This window comes from Rhamphochromis sp. 'chilingali', assembly GCF_963969265.1.
Source record: "Rhamphochromis sp. 'chilingali' genome assembly, chromosome: 2".
Lineage (NCBI taxonomy): Eukaryota > Metazoa > Chordata > Actinopteri > Cichliformes > Cichlidae > Rhamphochromis > Rhamphochromis sp. 'chilingali'.
Window position 1 is genome coordinate 17,421,895 of NC_137930.1, and position 14,478 is coordinate 17,436,372.

Here is a 14,478-nt window from a genome sequence, read left to right on the forward strand (position 1 = left end):
TCAAGAAAGAGTTGGTTGCCATGATGTAAACTGACATAGACGGTCAAGACATATGCAAGGATCATATGATCTATCACAAGAGGCAATAAGACAGTTGATCGAATTGTTTAGATTAATCATATTTTGTATGTGTAGGACACAAATCTCTTTTTACTTGTAACATACGTCTCTGTGTAGAGCTGCTCAATTAATCGAATTTTAATCACGATTACGATCTGGGCTTTCAACGATCATTAAAAATGACTGAGCCAATTATTAGCCCCACCCTCGTGCTTTACTCTCACGCTGCTCCGTGTGGCAAATCGAGCGCACCTCTCTGCATTTCGAACACGCCTCACAACAATTAAGAGGACTCGAGGGAAGCTCGGAAAGCTAAGCAGAAGTTATTTGGAGAGGAGAGTGACTGCCGTTGGTTGAAAAGAGAGGTAAAAAAAAAAACTTCAGTGGTGTGGAAACATTATGGGTTTGCGGAGTCAGACGTGGATCAAGTAGACACAGTGTGTAAACTTTGTTACAGTTTTACTTACATCTTATGCCATCAGCTTGTCCTAGGTCACGGTTTCCTTCCACATATAGCTTTGCAAAAATTGCATAAAAAGCGCTTGCAGGAACAAAAACATAATATTCCAGAAACACGCTTTGCCGATCCGATCAGCTGTTCATAACACTTCCCACATTGAAAAAGACTCAACGCGAACTATCGCATGTCCGCCATTTCCTGTCTGAAACCAGAAGTGACGTCATTTCGCGGAAAATGTAGTTTTTTACTTGTAGGCCTTAAAAACCTATACTGGTGTTTTTATAAGTCATGTTTGACTTTTCTGAATAGTTGCTGGGATGCTTAGAACTCATATTGCACTGCTGGAAATAGTTTATTTTGATGCACATGCTGTTTTCTTTGCAAATTTGCATCATAGGATTGTTTTTTTGTTTTTCCTGCAGTATATAAAAATTGCTGTATCTCCAAAATAAAACTATGAAGACAGTCAAAATAAATTTCCTGTGGTGGGAAACTATTTTTTGCAACTTTTTTGTATTTAAAGTTTTGAGGGATAAGCCTCTTAAATTTCTCCAAGTAGAAATATATGTAAAAAACAAAAACGATTTTCAATTTTTTTGTAGTTTATTGCACTTTTTTGCAATTAATGTAATTACTATGGGCTTAATGCATACATATTATTAAAATATGGGCTATAACAGTTGTATTGATGTATAGCAACTTGAAATGCTCCCAAAAATGGCACTACAGCATGTAAAAAAATAAATAATATAAGCTCTGGCGGACTTGGTTCTATGGTAAGTCTTAAAGGGTTAAATAAATATCGTCAAATAATCGAGATCTCAATTTCAGTGAAAATAATCGTGATTATCATTTTTGCCATAATCGAGCAGCCCTATCTCTGTGTATATATGTCTGGGTGAGCCAGTATGATTGAATGAATGAACATTGTCAGCAAATCTTAACATTTATATGTTTTTAGAAATCATTTATTATAAATCCCAATTCTTTGGATTTTCATATATAATAGGTTAATATTATCTTCCCCCTAAAAATGCCATGCAATGTTCTCCATTTGCATGTGTTTCATGTGTCCAACAGTCTTTAAAATTTGTTCGACAGGTCACTACATTCGAAATTAAAATTTTGATAAAGCCCTGCAGGCCTTTTAGCAAATATTAAATAAATGACACGTTTGCTGTTTTCCTTTTTGACAGGCTTGATGAAAACGAGAAGAGATTTAAACCTGCTCTTTCTGCCTTTGACTTCCAACTCCTCCTTTACAACCTGACGGCTCTCAAGATCAGCAATGCTGGGGGACACAACTGTAAGTGTTGGTTTGTGTTTATGAACTTGTCCCAACAAGCATATCCAATTCATTTTTACATGACTTACACTGGAGCCTTAAATGGGTGGTATGTGCTGTAGGAGCAAATAAAATCTATCAAATCTATTTTTCTGAAAGCACTATTTACAAATAATGCCAACATTTAGAGGCTTACAAAATTACTAAAATCATTGTTTTTTATGACCGTTTTCTTTAACCAGACAGGAACACATTATTCAAGCTGCAGCAGAACTTGCTAGTAAATCGGTGTTGGTGTTTGTGCTCGAGGAATCGTTCAACTGTCCCCTATCTGGCTCTGCAACAGAACGGGACATTTATTCCCAGATGTTTGCGATGAGTTCTTGAAATTTGATAGTTTGTATTGTAATGAACCAGCGGGATCTGAGAGGCATTACGGTGGATTAAAGCGTGGAGGAGACAGAACAGCTGGACAAAATCACCAGCTTCCTCACACTTACTTACACCATTTTAATTAGCTGCTTGGTGCAGGCGTCACCACACAGACTCTTATGTAGTTCCACATGCATGGCGTTTAGGCACAAAAATAAAAAAAACCCACACACACAGGCACACTCATGCATATTCCATCAAACTGTTTTCTGTACCCACCCACCTACCTACCCACATGAACGTGGTATCAAAGTCAAGCACACAGTTTACACTGCATCTTTTGCACATTATGGGGGAGAAACTGTTAATGACTTGTGTTAGGTCTCAAACTCATTCTCAAACAGTGTTAGAAGTGCTTTATCGCTGCAGGCGGTGCAACAAACTTTAATATCCAAACCCCATAAAGCTGTCCTCTCATCATTCTCATCTCTGCCTCTCACATTTTCCTTCATTCTTTAAAATTCTCCCTGCACCACAGAGAGTGTCTTATTAACAGAACTGTATTACTTAAGTGACAGTATTGTCTTTAGGTTACTAAGGCAAGGCTGTGATGACAGTCGCAGTAAAGGGCTTTTATTTTCCCAACCACAAAAAAAAATTAGGTTTGAACAGCAAGTGTGGCCGTATTGAAAGTTTATGGGAAATCAATGGCTTAATGGTTAAATGTACAGGCGCCTAAGGAGACCTAAATTGTCAGTGTCATGCGGCGGCTGTGTGAAGGCAAGAGAGGACCCAAATGCACGGCTCTAGACACACGGGGATGAACTCAAAGGCCGGTCTTTATTAACAGGAACATAAGAAGTCATATAAAACTATACTGGGAGCAACTAAAAACTGAGGCGCTGGGAAGACACGGAAAATGCACACAACCTAGAGGGACGACGCAACACAGAACAAAGGGACACTCTGACATAAATACACAGAAGGTAACGAGGGGAGTGGGAACACACGGGGAACACAGCTGAAGACAATTACTCATGGCCGAGCAGGGAGGACACGAAACTGACGATACTGACACCAAGATGTGGACCTTAAACACAACACAGTACACAGAGATGAGCACGGAGAGAGAGAGGCAGAGAGAGAGGCAGAGAAGAAGGATGAATACGAGGGGATGAGGAGAACACAGAACACATAGGGTGGGAACACGGTACCAGAGCAAACACCACAATAAAAACATGGACACAGAGGGAATCCAAATACCAAACCAAACAATCCAATGGACATAAGAAACAAAATACAAAACTACAGAAAAACTAAGAACACTGGGTCAAAATGACCCAGGACCATGACAGTCAGAGTCTGCCAGGCTGCTGTAAAGTCATTTGTTGCAAGTAAAATCTCAACTGCTCTGACAAGGTTTCCTGCAGAAAAAGGATTGATGGAGAGAACTTGCGCAGCACGACTTAAAATGGAAGGCTTTTAATTAACCAAAATATAGGCTTCAGTGTCTGAAAACTGTTTTAATTGCACATTTCCACCCGTTGAACGAGCTAATAGAATTCAGGAGCTACTGGAGAGTAAAGGGTAGAGGCTAAGGCAAGTCGCGGAAAGGGAAGAGGACTGGCTTGCCTACTGATTATCCCTCAGAGGTGTAAATGAACCGTCTTTCATCACCGCTCAAGGAATCTCTGAATCATGGCTTGTTAGATGTCAAGGTCCATCCTCTCCTCTGGTTCTTCCACTGTCTCGCCCCTCGCCGTTTCTGCCACTCAGGTCATTATGCAGTCGCTCATCCACACTTGGTTTATTCCTTATCTGACAACTGCTACATAGTCATACGTGCATAGAATCTGTCCGTCTATCGTCTGTCTGGCTATTGAAAACGGACACGGTAATGTACACCAAAAGTAATTTTGTGTTCTGCGGCTGTGGCTCAGGCAGTAAAGGGTGAGAGGGATACAGTTCAGCATGGCCTGCCCCCATCACTATTCATGAGAGGAGAGCGGGATCTTGAAAACCCCACAGGAACTGCACGTTTGACATACCTCCACAGAGTCTCCTGTCTGCTTTTTTTTTCTTGTCTTGCTCTGCTGCAGTGATTTATTCATTTGCTATATCAAAGAGTCCCTGGATCACAAGTGTACGTGTGTGGGCACGTGCAGGCACATGTGTGTAAGCAAGCATTAAGTGCGGCATTTATGGCCGTGTGGGTGGATGAATCGGTTATTGTGTTAGTGTGTATGTGTGGGTGCATGTGTGTATCTGACTGTAAAATGTAAACACAGGCCAAAACCTATAATGAGACAGGGAGAGAGGGACGGCACTGCAACAAATGCTAATAACCTACTGCTTAACAAGATGCAGAGACCTCCCACTATCACCACACACACACACACACACACACTTGCACCTGTCGCTTATTCCAGAGAAAGATTTGTATTAACATCTTTGACATTCCTCCTTTTCCTTCCTTGCCAGACACATCACAGCTCGCAGGAGTAACCATGACCTCAGCAGTCGTCTCAGCTGACCCAGCCTTTCCTCCTGCTCTGTGGGTGGAATCCTGTTCCTGTCCCCCGGGCTTTGCGGGCCAGTTTTGTGAACAGTGTGCCCCCGGATTTACCCGGGAAGAGCCTGCTAGAGGGCCTCTCTCGGCATGCGTTCCATGCAACTGCCACCAGCATGGAACGTGCCATCCAGAGACAGGTAATAAGTGAAACATTGACATTGCGTTGTACACAGCTGTGTTCATGTGATAAATTAGAAAAATATCAGGAATTCATAATGAATTTGGTGCCACTTCACTGACAGCCAGTCAGCAGTATTTCTGTTTCAGCGACTCCAGCTGAAGTAGGGGAAAAAAAGCATGAAAATGTTGAATTCATAAATCAAGTGCATTTCATTTTTAAAGGTGCACTTCACTAGTTTCACAGTCAACGTACTACTTATAGGGAGTGTGCCACAGTCTGTCAAAACAGCTTTTTTTAATCTCTCTGTGTCTTTGGGGGGCCTTGGTTGTATACGAGAAAACATCTTGAGTGTTGGTCAGAAGTGTAAACTAAAGTTTGGAGAGTATAAATATAAAAAAGAAAACACATATGGCAAACTTCACATGGAATTCAGAAGTCAAGAGTGGTCTAAATAATAAAGAATAATCCTTTTTAATAGAGGTGGATTTTTGTAAATAGCCTATGGCTCGCTATCTATTCGTCCATCTGTCCATTGTCACAGGGTCCATTTACTGGAGGTCTGTGGTGAATCTATGTAGAGCCAATGCGGGCTATGCCGATGGCAGCAGGCAGGGAGGTAATGGCGTCCGGTTTAGAAGTGCAAAAGAGTCCACGCACATCCTCCTCATCCTAGGGGGCAGGTGTAGAGCTGAAAAATGCAATAAAGAAGAAGAAGTAATGATTCGCATAATGCAGTTTTGCAGATTCCTTATTTATTGCATCTGGTAATGTTTGTGAATCCAATATCTCAAGAATGAAGAGACATAGGAATTTGAAATTGATACCACAAGTGTCTCTACTAAAAATCCTGGGCGAGGTCAAATCTCAGTGACCTCGATCTCAAGGTTCAGGTCAAAGGCCAGGCTTTCTGAAAATCTTGTGAATGCAATAAGTTGAGAACAAGGCAACGTAGGATTTTGAAATTGATATCATAGGTGCATCTACTAGGAGGCTCGGGATTCTAGTATTCAGCAAGTATTTTTGCAATTGATTTCACCCAGCCAGCAACCCTTCCACATTTTTTCCAAATCATCAGCAGTAGCAAGGGGGTCACCGACTGGTCTCTAAGCCTGTGAGATTGGGGCCTTATCCAGCTTAGAGTTACCAGGGGGGTCTGGATTCTTTCCCAGCATACAGTGGAGAAATGTTGAGTACACCATGCTAGTCCATCACAGGGATAATGGAGAAACACACATCCACACCTACAGCCAATTGTGAATCACTAATTAACCAAAAATACTGTATTTGGGCTGTGGGAGGAAACAAGATGAGCCTGGAAAATCCTAGAAGTGTGTTTCTCATCTCCTTTTGTCCTAATTCTTGTCCTCCTTTTTTTTGTCCTCTTGCTGAATGCCCACTGTACCAGAATATTATTATGATAACTGACTGCTAATTGAATACTGTTTAGATGCTGATTTCAGGAGCACAACGTTTTACATTGTCAGGCAAAAGAGCACTCACATTTGCATGTAAATTTGCAGGGATAGTAATGTAATTGAGAATGGAAAACAATAACACTGCACTGGATAGAAAAGAAAAAAATACATGTAAACTACTGATGCTAAATGCTTTCTATTGCAGTGTAACAGGAGACAAAACAGTAAACAAATCAAAATACATCTTCCTATTTTGTGTTGTCTCCCCCTTCATATACTGTAATATCACACATTATTACTCCTGTTTCTTCTCCAAGGGCACGCTTTAGCTTCAATGTTTTTCTCTGAGCAGAATCAGAAATGATTGTAACTCTGTGTCTCTCAAGTGTCATAAAATTGTAAAAAAAATACTCATGACTTAAACCTGTAAAGTCTCCTAGTAACCAAAGTAACCGCAAGGTGTTTTTTGGTGCACCACCGTATATCTCTTTGTGTCCAATTTAAGCTAGCGATAGCAAGCAAGCTACCAGAACCGTTAATTACTTAGTCCGGGACTACACATCTTGCCAGCAATTTGCCAGGAAACGCAGAAACTTCCAGCAACCACTCAAAATCAATTAAAGAATACTAAGTTTACCAAACATCCAGTCAGCAACAGTCTCTATGTAGTGTGACTTGAAGGAGCAAAGCTAGCTGGGCAATATATGCCTTCCTTGAAGCTTTCCTTGCGTTTCACCTGGAAACAAATTTACTGGTTGATCACATCAGCCACTCCATAACAATGCAATTTATGAAATGTCGGCTTTTCTGTACTATTCTACATTTGATGACCTGCACGTTGAAAAAACTAACTTTGGAGAGTTAAACTACTCGTCTTATAGAAAAACAGTAAAATGCATTTTGCTGACAAAAACAAATCCAACTGACATTTGTCGCAATTCCCAGCAGCTGTGTCTGGTCATTTGCCTAAATGTGCTAAAACATTATTTGCAAACAAAGAATGAGAAATGCTCTTTCTGATAGATAAGCGTAACAAACCACTGTGAATAATTTCACATATTGTTTTGACAGCTTCAAGTGTCAATTCAGAATCAAGACAAAAAAGTAGAAAAGTGTAAATTTCATTGTGTCATATTTGAGTACAGTTTTACCGTTAGTCTCATGTGGAAGTGCTCAATAATGCCACTATTAGTTTCTATTAGTGTTTATTGTTTATAGAGTCTCTTTTTCAATGTCGGAGGCATTACTAAAAAAAAAAAGTTTTGCACATTACTCATTACTTTCCTTAAAAGTGATGTAGTACATTACTTAATTACTTGCCAGATAAAGTAATCAGTTACGCTGTTTGCTACATTAGTTACGCATTACCAAGCCACTTAACAGAATAAACCTGAGGCTACAGTCCCACACACTGACACAAATCCCTGTCCTGATGACGGCAAATAGGATCTTTCTTTTAGTGTTTACACATGAACACAAAACCAAGAACACAAAGAGTTAAAAGCCAGCCCAAAGAGACTTCAAAGCAGTCATTTGATTTTTTTGCTTTTTCTTTTTTTTATTTATTTGTTTATTTGCTCAATCTTCCTCAGATAATTGAAGGAGCTTTGTAACGCAAGTAACACCGTCATTCTAGCTATAATGTCATTACTGTATTTAGCCCAGTAATGCGTTACATTACTGTGTTACTGAAAAATGTAATGGGATCTAAAATTAACTTCCTAAGACCCAAACTCTTTCATGGCATGCATTTTTAAATTTCTCTTTGCTATTTGGGCTTATTGTGACCTGATGAATCTAAAAACAAAGAATTTTCTTTTTACCTGATATAGTTTCTAAGAGGAGGGAGGATATCAGGCCCTTGTAGAGCAAAATTTAGCATTGTGTTCCAACCCCAAAATGATGTCCAGGACAATCAACAGTAGTAAATACACACAGAACAGGCAAGTATGCAAATCTACTACAAGTGATAAAAAAAGTAGTACAAGTAGTAAAAAAGCAAAAACCACCAAAATTCTTGAAGTTCTTTGTCAATAAAGCCCAAAACATAAGTAAAAGGCATAGTCTTGGGTGAGTCGTAATATTCATGAAAAACATTTGTAGCCTGAAGTAACTGCCTCCAGGTTACCTAAAAACACCTTAAATACATTTAGCGAGACCAGCTCTTAAAGTTTTAAGAGATGTTGCATCTGATTCCACGAGGAGGGAGCTGCAATGCCCTTTTTCCAAATGAATTTGGGAAAAGGGCATTTCAATATAATGCCATTCAATAAAATACAGATCCAAATCTCTAGTTCTAAAATGAAGTCTGAAGTATTCAGCCAGTGTTACATGACACGAGGGATCTTGAGACAATATTTTCTATCACTGGGCCCGTGAGAGAGGGGAAGAACAGAAAGATGGAGGCTCTTTGACTGAAACATTTCTTTTTTTTAGTCTTTCTAGAACTGACATTCAGTCATCATCACTTCAAGGGAATGTAGCTCAGCCATCCCTCAGGAGCATTGGCAAGCTATCACTCAAAACTTAAAAACTGGGTGGCTCTACTAATACAGCAGTATCCTCATTTCAACTAATCTTTATAATAACAGATAATCTAAGAGTCTGTATTTAAAGTACCAGACTTTTTTTCTTGTGGGCGACAATAACAGCAGTCGGAGCACGCTTTCACATTCACATCCCAAATGTAACGTTCCATAAATGACAGAAGTAAAACGGCAGCTGTTGGGTGTGTAAACAAGTCAACCTGTGTGCGCTTATTTAGATATGCTTACATGTCTGTCAGCGTGCGCTCTTTATTTTCCTCCCTGAGCCTTTTCCACGCTATCTCGTTCGCACAGCTTTTAAACGACTCCATCTCACCAAGAGCAGACAACTATCCCATCCAAGGTCTCACCCTCCATCCTTTATCTTCCCTCAATCTCTCTCTTCCTCTCCTTACCCGTCTTCTTTCCTACCCTACATCTTGAAGACTCAGAGATATGACCTAGTTAAGAGATGCCTGGAGCTTTGGCTGAGAGTGCGCATTATGTTTGTGTGTGTGAGTGTGTGTGGGTTATATCACTGACTCTGTGTGCATGTGTCTGAGGTCCGGAAGCAAGTCTAGTATCACTGCCTGCCTGCCTCTCCCCTAATTAGACTTGTTAACCGCCTCTTGGCTAATGATGTCTAATTTGCTTGCAGATTTCCTGTCTCTTATGTCTCTTCTCAATCTGGTTGTCTCCTTCTCTGTCACACGCTCTTTCTCTCTCCCTCTCTGCCTCTTCTTGTTCGGCAGACTCCCTTGTCAGTCTCTTGCTCTCTCCCGCTTCCTTCTTCCTGTCAGCTAAAAACTCCACCTGCTCTCACCAGTCACCTTGACTTTGTTATGTTTTTTTTCTTCTCCTTTTTACGTCCTTTACTCCCCTCTGTGGGGAGCGTTCTCCAGTTTCTACTCCCTATGTGGCCTTCTGTCTTTCATTGTTGTATTTCCTTTATATTGGCATAGTAGTCCATGCTGTTCTTTTATGCTTTTACGAAGGCGAACAAATGCTTTTATTTTAAATAGGAGGTAGTAGCATTAGTACTTCAACTTGGACCACAGAGAGGGAAAGTGGGGAGGTAATAAATGAAAATCAGTTTTGTGTTTTCAGCATCGTTTGAACACAATCCGTGCAATTTTTATTAACTCAATCATGAACTTGCTTAACAGTTTTGGCATCAAAGTGGTTTATACACAGCAAGCGATACTTTGGAGTGTCGTAATCGTATCTTTATCATTTTCCCCTGTCAGGTCTCCTCAAATTATGAACAATTTTCACTGAACAAACACACACACACATACACACCCATGCACACATACACACCCACACAGACACTTTTCAGGATGCGTTAAAAATATATACCTGGCTCAGACACTATGCAAATGATGAATGAGAGGAAAGCAATGTGTCCTCTGAGTCATGTATTATAAATGTTTCTTATGATGTGTCCCCTGGACTGACACTTGAATAGCGCTGGCTGTTTATTAGAAAAGGAAGCTAGTTAAAATTATCCTCTTCTTTTTTTTTGGAAATGAATGATGATGGCTTGTCGCCTTGTGAACACAAGCCGGCTTCCTTTATATAACAGCAAGCAAACAAGCAAGAGAGGCGCTCCATGAATCTATAAGTTCTGGTCAAGGGGAACTATCAAAGTAAGTTGATTAGAGACATCCTGTTCATCGTGTGTCACTAGGAGGGCGGACCAACCTGCTGTTTCTTCTATCAGAATCTTAATTGCTGTATAATTACCTAACGACTTGTATCATCATGCGGGGTGTGCCCACAGACAAAACTGGGATGGAATTTATTCGCTGGCTGCCGAGGGAAGCTGCAGCCAATGGTGCTTCATAATCATGATTTATTAACACTCCCTGAGTCGTGTCGGTCCTATTTGCTGTAGAGCAGCACAACAGATTGGAAATGTTAATATTTGTGGTGGAACTCTCTGCCGAGCTCTTGTGCTGCAGGGCCGATGAAGTCAGACACATGTTGTTAGAATGCAAAAAAAAAAAAAAAAGAACATATGTGTACACTATAGGTTTCCACAGTTTCACAAACCTTTACTTTACTACACCACACCACAGGACCGGACGCATTTCTTTATAGCATGTTGGCTGTGGTAATTGCATATACACCATCCATAAAACTGGGCAGAGGCCCTAATTTATGATCTCAAGGGGGATATGGAGGCATAATTATAATGTATAGATAAAATGGGAACACTCAATTTTCTATGCACCCCATATTGCAGGAGAGCGCTCATTAATCAAAGAAACAATTGAAACACACGATGCTCTCAACACTGTGCTGGTTAGTGAGTGTTAGGGAGCTTTATCTGAGTTCCCCTGTTAGCGCCTCTTTCTAATAGGCCTGTGTTCTCTTACAGGGTGCGTTACATTTATACTTACGTCTTAAGAAAACACTACCATCACTGGGAGGTGGTCGGTATATATAAAAGCTGCAGCATCCATCTCATGTACAGCATTGTGCAAAAGACTTGGGTTTTCAAGTTATACATTGATTTGCATGTCATTGAGTGAAATAAGTGTTTGATCCTCCAGCAAAACTTGACTTAGTACAAGAAGACAAGAACCCTTCTCAGCCTCTTTACAGAAACTCTTTAAATCCTTTAGGTTTCTTGGCTGCTGCTTGGAAACTTGAAGCTTCAACTTCCTCCACAGATTTTCTATCAGACTTAGGTCTGGAGACTGGCTAGGTCGTTCCATGACATTAATGTGCTTCTTCTTTAGCCACTCCTTTGTTGCCTTGGTGGTAAGTTTTGGGTTACTGTCATGCCGGAAAACCTACTCAAACCCATCTTCTGTGTTCTGACTGAGGGAAGGGGGTTCTGGTCCAAGATTTTGCAACACAAGGCCCCCTTTCATTGGCCCTCAGTGCAGTGAAGTCATCCTGAACCCTTAGAACAAAGCATAATGTTTCCATCTTGACTGTGTGGATGGTGTCTTTGGGTCATACTCAGCCAGTTTCTTCCCCCAAACATGGTGGGTCGGTTTGATGCCAAAGAGCTTGATTTGGTTTCATCTGACCACAGCGCCTTCTCCCAAACCTTCTCTGACTCATTTAGATGTTCACTGGCAAACTTTTTAAGACAGGTCTGTACATGTGCTTCTTTAGGCAGGGGAACCTTGTTGGCGCTGCAAGATTTCAATTCAATCTAGTGCAGTGTGTTACCAATGATCTTGCTGACTGTGTTCCCAACTGCCTTCAGATCATGAACAAGTTCCACCTTTCTAGTTTTGGGTTGCAATTTCATATTCAATAGACCTTTCTTATGATCATCCTTACCCCAAGAGATAAGCTCTTGCATGTAGATACACAGACAGATGGCAACTGATGGTCATTTTACATTTCTTCCATTTCTGAATAATCAAACAATAGCTGTCAACTTCTCGCCAAGCCTCTTGCTGATTGTCTTGTAGCCCATGCCAGTGTTGTGCAGGTCTACAATCTTGTGCCTGACATCATTTGGCTGCTCTTTGGTCTTGCCCATGGTGGTGGAGAGGTCGGAATTGAAGAAATTGTTTATGCAGACAGGTGTACTTTGTACACATCACATAACAAGTTGAGATCAGCAGGATCGGTAATTGATTGATTGTTTCCTTGTAATCTGTGTGCCTCTTGGACACACAGCCAGTCTGTGGGAGCCAGAATTCTGGCTGGGATGTAGAGGACCAAATACTTAATTCATTCAGTGACATGCAAATCGATTTATTACATTTTACTAATCTGTTGTTTTCTGGATTTTTTTGAAAGTGAGTGCAAACCAACAAATTCAGTAACCAGTATAAATACTTGTGGGGGGATTTCTGAGGACATTGCTTCAATTTTCTTTTCTTTTTTATATCTTTTGTTTGTGTTCAGGTCAGTAAAATTCCTTTTTTCTGTGTAATTTTATGGATGTAGCTAGTTCGTTGCACTGAGTTTTCCTTGTCTGAACTGATTTCATCAGGGAAAGGTCGAAACCTTTTCAAATCTGCAATCACTGACAGTGTGACTAGAAGCTAAGACAGGCAGAGAGAGTGAGCACATTGTTTATCTTTCTGTTTATTTTTGTGTAGAATAAATGTGCTGGTCGTGAGGAGATAAGTAAAGCGTGCCAAATAGGATCAGCAGTAGAAATTACATGGAAAGATGCTTTGTAACGGACTACATCTGTCTTATTTTGCACTTTTTCACTTCCTTTTCCCCTCACTGTCGCTCCTCATATCCCATCATGCTGATACAGGCCAGGCATTTCAGGGCTTAGCCTGCAACAAATGCAACCCACCAGAGAGATTAAGGGGCTGAATAAACCACCACTAGAGCCAGCTTCCCTCTGTATCAGTTCTTCTGCCTCAACTTTCTCTGAAAGATTTTTCCAACTAATGACCTTAGAGAGGCTGACGATGGCATTTAAGGAGGCATTTGGGAAATGCGTGCCCTGACTTCCTCTATCTCCTTCTAAAGTGCCCCTTTGTTGGTAAACACTGACTCACAGCATTCTCCAGTTTAACTTGGCATTCTAATGAGCATGCAGTAAGCAGCACACTTGGTCATTTCTTCATCTGTGCCTTAATTGATGCAAGGAGACAGGTACTCTGGGTGATGGCCTTTATTAGCCTGATTTCAATGTACGTACTTCACTGCTCAAAAGCCCAGACCAGGAGAAAAAAAATCGCTTCAGTTCCCTGACCTCCTCCACCAGACTGCAGTGGGCGTGACATTTAGTTATGCAAAACCAGTGCACATTATTCAAAAATTTGGCCCTGCACAAATGTCAAAGTGAGAAACAAGCATATGCTGTTATGAAACAGAACAAGGAAAAGAAAGACCTTTTTATTCAGCGGCTTTGGAGGAGATGCACATGCTGTATTCAGGTGCGTGTGATAGACTGAATGAAGCTGGCCGTCTTCATCGCCTGAATATTAAAGCCAAGTGCTGAAAACACGTGATTTGTCTGCATTTATAAACTGGCCCAATGATCCCAGTTTGTGGATGCACAGCGTGGACTTACAAACACAGCTAACGATCGCTCAGATCAAACTGAGCTTCCCCTTCAAATCCCTATAAACTAAATACTTAATCCCATCACTTCACATTAATAAAAATGCACAAATACCTACCTCGTGTGTGATTTCCCATTTATAATATTCTATTTGTGCAAAGAAAGAGAGAATAATTAAATGACTGAATAAAACAGACCCAGTGTTGTTTTTAATCATGCCTGACTTTTAAAATAACAATATTAAATTGCAGTTTTGTGCCACATGAACCCATTATTGCGTTGTTTATGTTAATTATTTTATAATGAAAATGATGTGGCAATATGCTTTTGGCTGGAAACAATTGGAAAAGCCCTGAGAAGGATCATACTGAGGATTGAACATTAAAACCGCTCCTTACATTAGGTACTAATTGGATTCAGAATGGTTGACCACTTACAGATGGGCAAAGATTTAAAGAATAAAAACAAGAGGGGAAAAAAATCTACCGCCATGATGGTGCTTTGGACTTTGCACTAATTGCCAATGTCAGTTCTAATAAATGAATTAACTATTTAAGCTTAATCACAGATTGTATTCAAAAGATGAAGCAGCTTCCGAGTGAAGCCAATTTGGAAATGTGCATATTTTGTAAAAGCCAGCAAGAGCCAACTCCTCTGGTTGCAAAT

General features: G+C 40.5%; 2 protein-coding genes across 3 annotated transcripts in view; both read left to right on the forward strand.

The window, feature by feature from the left end:
* lamc3 (laminin, gamma 3) overlaps positions 1-14,478 on the forward strand; it is a 165,139-nt gene that overhangs the window by 120,272 nt on the left and 30,389 nt on the right. Inside the window, 2 exon segments of the mRNA XM_080876266.1 lie at positions 1,717-1,826; positions 4,659-4,886. Coding sequence (XP_080732392.1) covers positions 1,717-1,826; positions 4,659-4,886 — 338 coding nt within the window.
* Positions 1-14,478, forward strand: part of LOC308392914 (uncharacterized protein) — a 160,258-nt gene that overhangs the window by 34,281 nt on the left and 111,499 nt on the right. The window lies entirely within an intron of this gene.